This window comes from Ischnura elegans, chromosome 8 (genome assembly GCF_921293095.1).
Source record: "Ischnura elegans chromosome 8, ioIscEleg1.1, whole genome shotgun sequence".
Lineage (NCBI taxonomy): Eukaryota > Metazoa > Arthropoda > Insecta > Odonata > Coenagrionidae > Ischnura > Ischnura elegans.
Window position 1 is genome coordinate 27,350,608 of NC_060253.1, and position 7,914 is coordinate 27,358,521.

General features: G+C 36.4%; 1 protein-coding gene across 2 annotated transcripts in view; it reads left to right on the plus strand.

Moving 5' to 3' along the window:
• LOC124163689 (EEF1A lysine methyltransferase 2) overlaps positions 1 to 7,914 on the plus strand; it is a 47,204-nt gene that overhangs the window by 1,370 nt on the left and 37,920 nt on the right. Inside the window, exon 6 of one of the 2 annotated variants that reach the window (XR_006865827.1) lies at positions 1,159 to 1,455. Coding sequence is in view for 1 of the 2 variants with exons in the window: in XM_046540754.1 (XP_046396710.1) it covers positions 1,159 to 1,262 (104 nt within the window). In the remaining variant the exon portion in view is untranslated. Of the gene's footprint in view, positions 1 to 1,158; positions 1,636 to 7,914 lie in introns of those variants that run through there. The other variant, XM_046540754.1, reaches the window with a different exon arrangement.

Sequence of the window (7,914 nt, forward strand, 5' to 3'; positions counted from 1 at the left end):
ATTAGAGTGAAGAATTCTCGGGGTTAGTCATTGTGTATCATTCCCCTCGTACTTGCCTTCCATTACATGATATATTCAGCTTCTGCTATATATTCTTTCATTTTCACATCCTTTAAACTTGTATTATTCTTTAATTCCAATGCATGATTACGTTATGTTACAAATTTAAATTGTTATTACCATATCCAATGCTATTTTTTTTAATTAACTAACTTAACGTAGATCTTCAAACATTATAGGGGTAAACATGCAACGAATAATATTATTCAAGTGGCAGGTTATATCTTCATTATTATTTTTTGAAATAGCTTGCATGACAGATATCCCAGAGGATAATTTTCTATTAGTACATATTTGGAATAATCATGCCTTCTTTAGTGAACCTGCAAATTTGTCTTGGAATTGGGCAAAAAATAATACTGAGATAAATTATTTCCCTCTGGAGGTACAAGCTCCTTTGGAGACCCGATTCATCGAAAAACTGCAGTGTCACTCAAGCTTGAAATGGTTGTGAAAATAACTATTAAGTCCTGGTTACACGGTACATTAACATGTACGAGTTAGCATTAACATGTACATTTGTGTGAATGACTTCGGTGGACTGGAAGGAACATGTACGAATGCATGAACCAAATTAGAATAGGTTCTATTTTCTGTGCATGCATTCACACAAGTTGGGTGGTTACAAGGTGCATTTTGGCACTCATTCTCGCGTTCATACATTTAGACATTAACCCGTACGTGTTAATGTACCGTGTAACCAGGCCTTTAGAGATAGCCAAGAAAATTTTTGTATGGTTTTCATCCTACATGGAAGGATGAAAATGCCAAGTTCAATTTAAATCTGAGTTGCTGGATTTCAGGCCTGGATCAACTAACATGGAATAACCCCACTTTAATTTATGTATTTGAATTATACTGGGTAAAAGGAGAGAAAAATTGTACATACTTAGAACCATTCAAGGTGTCATAAATCATTTCATCATATTCCCTCAGAAAAAGGGACCAAAAACTACCACCACACGTCTTGCCAAATCAGAATGTGGTGTAAACTCAAAAATACCATGATCACAGAGATTTTTTATGCTGTACACACTTAGCTGATATTGGTGATGATGTAGTACCAGTTTACCCTAATTAATGCTCTACTTTTTTCAGGTTTTGAGGCAGTGGCATTAATTCCTGCTCCACAGTTTCAGTTTGGAGGGAGCTCTGGCAACAAAGTGACATCAATAGTTTTCAAAAATATTGAAGATAATTGAAGAAACATCATTTCAATGTGGAATAACTTATGTATGGAGTTATGGCAGGATAAGGAAATATTTATCAAAACCAAATCCAGCCGTAGTATGCGACTGGTGTCTCCTGAAGAAAAACTTGAATCATGTTCATAGACTAGTTTTGTCACACCCACAGGGACTACTTTTTCATTCAGTGAAGAGATGAGTGGTATAGGTAAGTGGTATAGACTACTTCTGTGATGGAAATGTCATGATATTAGAGGAATAAACTTTTTATAGATGCTGGTGATGGCTTCTTAAAAGTTTTTTTCTCTCTTAACTGTAATAGTTTATGAAAACTATCTTGGAAAATTTGCTTTGTTTTTCACTTATTATTAAAAATACTGTTCATAAATTTTCTGCTCTTTTAAATTTTATTCATAACCAACCATCGTTTCATATCTGTCTGTTAATATCAAATTTAATCAATACCTTAATCAAATCGGCCAATGGCTATACTTTGATGATGGTTCAGTGTTGAAACCATGGTATTAGATTGTTATTATGGCTTTGTGTATATTTTTCATTAAGGGCGAGATCAAAGAGTTCTTCCATGAAAACCCATAGAGGAACTCCTATTGGTTTTCGTTCATTAAGTTGTATGTTTTTTTGAAGTGAAAACTTCTTTAGCGGCGTTAAGCACTGATGGGGATGGGGAAAAAGCATAGAATTCGCGTGAGCATCACCGACCCGACACAGCAATCGCTACAGCAAGATATAGTGTATACAATGGTATAGGTTGCGTCACTGCTATACTTTTACATACTGAATACTGGCATCTGTCTGCTTCTAGTTCTATACTGTACATATGTACCTTTTCTATACAGTGCATATTATTTTGTAGACTATTAATAGAGATTAACATATACACTTTGTTAATATATTGTTAATATACAGACTGTTAAAGTCTTGTTTTAAAAATATTAAAATTGAAAATAAAATCTATAGTGTATATTGTATAAGTTCATTAAATATAAAGAGCTCGTGCATGAACGTGCAGAAGAGTGTACACGCTATAAAAATACAGGTCAGTACAATTTAAGGCAGTTTCTTTTATGTGCATAGTGAACAATTATAGGTTTGAAGCATATTAAATAAAAGAAATAAAAGCATATTATATTTTAATATAAATATAATAATAAACGGTTTGCTTTAAAAAATAATTTCAATTTTTGATGAAAAATGAGTATTACTGGAAATATTAGTTCTTTAATAATATTAAATCTATACAGTGGAACCTCGTTAAAGCGAGTACGGGCTATAGCGACACCCCCGCTATTACGAGGGATAGCCGATGCACCGTCAATTGACCCTATAATAAGCGTGTTAAAAAATTCGTTTTTACGAGACCCTATGGTGTTGGCTCTCGCCATAGCGAGGGTTTCACCGCCGGAAGACTTTCATCAAGACTCCTTAACCTCTGTAATTGCTAGCGATCTGTTAGAAATGAAGTTAATGGAGTGCTCAGTCTCAAATTTATGTGGTAAACTGTCGTTCGATAAATATAATGATTGACGAAACAATGCTTTGCATGATTTTTATTCAGTGTGGCGCTTATAAATTGTTTGAATAGTTAGTCGTTATTTGAGTAAGGAAATTTAGTGATGCAAAAAAACATCGCCTTTCGCCTGGATTTATGCTTACGTTTATCGGATAGATGTTTATCTGTCGCCGCACCACTCTTGTTCCTGTATATTTGTTCGCAATAGGTATAGTGGCTATTATTTGCTCCACCTCCGGTAAAGCGATAATTCGCTATAGCGAGTGTTTATTAGTGCACCGTGGGGTGTCGTTATATCGAGGTTTCACTGTATAAAAAATAAATGGATAATAATTAGTTCAGTTTTCACTTCTGTCGGCCAGTCCCACGACTGCCCCGTTTTTTGTATTCATTAGTACCGTATTTCTCCGAATATAGTCCCCCTCTGAATATAGTCCTCCCCCCTTATTTTGAGACTTCAGTTTCAGGAAATACATAATTTAAAAAATGCGTTTGAATGTAGTCCCCCCTTTACTTTTACCACGGACGTTTTTGGAAAAAAAGGGGGGAACTATATTCAGACATATACCGTATTTATTACTATTTTATTGGCTAAACGATTTCTGCACCTTTTAACTTAATTACTGTTATTCCTGACTGTATGTATTTCTTTATATTTTTTAAATTCTAAATTAAGCTATCTTCAAGCTTCATTTTTTTTTCTGTTATCATTAAGGGTCTTGATCACTCATAGCTTTAATAGGTAGTGTAACTCCCCAGAATCAGGTGTGGGAAAGCCTATGAAGGAAAAGGTCGTACAATATCTGTCGTTTTGTAAACTTACCTCTGTAATCAGGGTGTACAGGGATATGGAAAATCAGGAATTGTGTGTGAATTTTTAGTCCCTGGAATTATGCATTAATAATAGGGTAGTTTCCTTTATCAACGAAAACGAAAGGCATTGATTGCGATTCATTACCCATCATTAGTGTATTCATAATATACTAATTATTTGATTTTAGAAATACCGGTTTAAACGAATGGTAATGGTCAATTTTAACCTCATTTGAAAAAGGCAGTGGCGGCTGGTGGTAATTTATCTAGGGTGTGCATTAGAGCAGATATAGGATGATTTAATTATATTATGTTAATCCTAATCCATGAGCGTCATATTTCGTCGTAATAGAATACATAGCAAGCAAAACATATCACTGGTACACTCTACCCTTAAAATTGCATGAACAGAAATAATATTAGCATGCATGAAAATAATTATTTTAATCACACCTTTACAAGTGATGGTAGATGAAATTCATTCTCTTTTCCTTACACCCTATGAGGAAGTAGTGTACAAAACGGCTATACAGATGGCTCTGTAGACGGACTAGGATCCTGGGCGCAGGTAGTGTAGGTGGCGGCTACACCACTACACTACCTGCTAGTCAGTCACCAAAAACATGCGCGTGCGCATTCGCATGGTTGTGAGTCTGCTCCCATCGCCCCTTTGAACAGCACATACCCCCCCGCTTACCTCGTCCCGCCAGAGCACCTACAAGCGATCGCAAAGACCGAAAATGCTCCCGGCATGATGCCACGGGATCCCACACTTGTAGAGCGGTGAATTCGAAAAGGAGATAGCTGTAGCGTTCGGAGGCTCATGTTTCTTGCATACGCAGACAGTACTTTTATCCTTCGCGTTGCAAAGGAATAGTTTTCTTTTATAATTTATTCATCTTTGGGTGTGCACTTGCTAACATGCGTATACGCACGCGCCGCCACTGGAAAAAGGCCAATTGGCGCCCATGCGATGCCACTCCACGTGACGTCACAGGGACCTAGTTTCTATACGAATAGGTAGGAGTTTTATGTCGTCTGAGATTACCAATGCATGCATGAGGCACAGAGCTCAGGGAAACATGTCTTAATAATCACCTATTAAAACTGCCTAAGCTCAGAAAGTATCCTTCGTTTGATAAGGTATTAGTAATCCTTATTCGAGCCAAGCGCTACCAGCTAGCAATGTACTCTGCTACCTGTTAGCATCCTGCGTCGTATCAGCACCCAAAGACTCGCCACAAGGTCACCTCACTTGCGGCAGCGGGAACCAGAACGATGTCACACGGGATTTACCCAGCATTCATACTTAGCCGTCGCGTTTTCGTGCGCTTGAAAATTTTCGCTTTTCATTTAATCGCAAAAAATAGATATCGTCATTTTAAAATATAAAAGCGTGAAATACATACTCCAGGAGTAATAATCTTTTGATTTAGGCAGTAAAAAAATAATAGGAAACCTATTCATGAATTTTTGCTACAATCTGGAATTTCACATTTTTTATTTCCACTTCATTTCACATAAAAATTTTGCTAGTTCAGAACTCATTTTCTGGCCTAATATGTGTTTGTCGTAATTTTAAGCTCAGGATCTAGCAGTATTGTGAGTAGAATTCTTACAGCCGCATCAAAATGCCAAATGTCAGACAAGGCAATAGAATTTAAAAGTCGGGCACTCTTGACTGAAGTAAGATTCAAAAGCACAAAGAATAGAAGTCCAGGTGACTTAGGAGGTCGAGGTGAATCTACTTAGGAGGTCGAAACAGTGTCTTGGAATTCCTTGAATAAATTTGAATTTTAAATTCAATGTATGCTAACTTATTCCCTGTCCTTGTGAATACGTAGATATAATATTATTTTAATGTATTGAAGTGGTTTTTGGGTTGGAAATAAAGAAATAAAACTTTGTAATGAAACTATTATAATGGTAACTATTATTATTTATTATTATAGTAGTAAGTACTATAATATTATCATAGTGAACCTTGTAAAGATTTATTTCTTTATTTCCAATATGGAGAGGTTTCACAAAGTAAAGCCTGAAGTTATCAGTCGTAGTTTTGGGTGTTATAAAATTCTTATCAATCTCACTAATCACGTAATCTTAGCCTGTAATTTTGAAAAATTTCCGTGGAACACTGAGAATTTTGCATGAATTTTTCTGCTTTGATTGGCTGGACATCCTGGTAATGCACGTATGCACATTAGAACGATTCGGAAAAATCGATTATTTTCAAATCCATCTGGCCTAATGGAAAAAAGTTGTGGGACTGATCTAAAATAAGGCCTGAAAATTTGGGACCTCTTGGTGGTGGGACCTGACCCTCACTCAAACACCATTCAGGGGGGGGGGAGGGTAAAATATTGGAAAATTTAATATTTAATGGTCATTCCTTATAGAGTTTGCTGAGTTACTGGTCTTAACCCATAACCAGTGACGTGCAGTCTGGGAGACCGCAATAAAACAAAGATTCGTAAAAGGTTGCAAAGTCATTTTTATTCCTTAGTTTACTGTTTCTTTGACTTCTCAACTATTATAAAACTTAAATTTAATATTATGCATTCCAAATACGAACCAACTTTTTCAGTAAAAATTGTTACTTGAAACAGGATCAAAAAACTTAAAACAAAAACACTAGAGTTAATATTTTAAATATGGTATTTTTTAATTAGGTACTTAATTATCCACATTATGCAACTAAAAATGCTTCCTTAAAAATTATTAATTATTATTTTATTCTTGAAAAATCACTGGGTATTGTTTCTAACAACTTTTTGATTAATTTCCACCAGCATTACGTTGATTGGTTTTTCCAATTTAGTGATGTGAGGTCTCACAGACCGCTACTCAAATTAAGTGGCCAATTTTCAGAAATAAATAACAAGAGCGTAATATTTTAAGAGTGCTCTGTCCCTATTATACAAAATTATGGCGCTCACGAGGATTATAGATATTATGTATTATCAATTTTGAAAATATTCTTAATTTTAGAAACGCAGCAGTCACTCAGACCGCACATCACCGGTTATGGGTAAAGGACAAAAAATTGTGCATTAGGGTGTATCTGTCACCATTAAGCCACAAAATGCCTAATTTGAGTTCGCGTCTGTGAAGAAAATATTCCAGCGCCCACGCAGCGTCGTGGATAGAGGAGCTGCAGGCTGCTCCCATCCCCTCCCCGCACACCTCTCCTACTCCCACGCCTCTTCCTAGACCGTATCATTTCTGATCAGTCCCACAGCTTTTTGTCACTTGGCCAGATAGATTTGAAAAAAATCGATTTTTCCGATCCACCCTAATGCACATTCACACTTTAATCCTGAGACTTCACTAGGATGTTGCTGCGTTCCACTATTATTCCTCCCTTCTATTTCCTCACGCCACCTTCAGTCACTCTGTGTCTCTTGCCTCTCATCTCCTCAGTTGCATCTCTCAAGGGAAGGTACTGAAGTATCCTCACCAGATTGAATTCAAACTTTGCAATGTTATAGAAAATGAACTTTTAATCTGGTTAATTTTTTGCTCAGGCATGCAAAGGGCATTAGTTTTGGTGATATCATGGATAGGAAGCACTAGTAAAATCCCTAGATTCATGCAACCCCACAAAACAACAATTCCACTTTATAATGACAATATAGCCACGTTCACATATATGGAAACTCTCCTACTCTGTTGCTAGGCTCTAGGAGAAGCACGGAAAGGGCTTTGTTGCCATGAAAATGGGCCATTGTATTGTTGCATGTCCCATAAATCTAGGAGTTTTAGTAGTTCTTCAAAGTAAAAGGTCATCCGTTATCTATTATTTTATTTTATAAACTTTCAACTGTTATACACATATGTACATTCATACTCTAATCTTGAGACTTCATGAGGACGGTAAGTAGAGTAAGTAAAACAGAGAAGTGAAATGGAGGTTTCACTTTGTGATGGCAACTAATGTGAGGGGTAATATAAGACGAGGGGTGCAGGTACGTGATCCCAGATTTTGAGGGTACTGTCTAAGTCCCGCTGTGTTGGGTCCCAAAACTAAGAATTCATGAAACTGCGACCGTCATTAAATGGGGAGGGCAAGGAAACGTATATTTTTGATATTCATTGACCTGCATAGGAAAATCTCCAACGAAAGTTTTCGCCTTTCGTCTCCCGGGTCAAGAAACATCCTGCTGCATATTATCACAAGTGGTGAAAGGGTCAATGCTCACATTAAAAGCAGGGGTGGTGAGTGAAATTAAACGAAAATGTTTTATTCTAACCTAAAAAAACAAGGCCTTTAGTTTTGTTCCCACACAAAATTGAAATATTAAAATCACCAATTTTTTC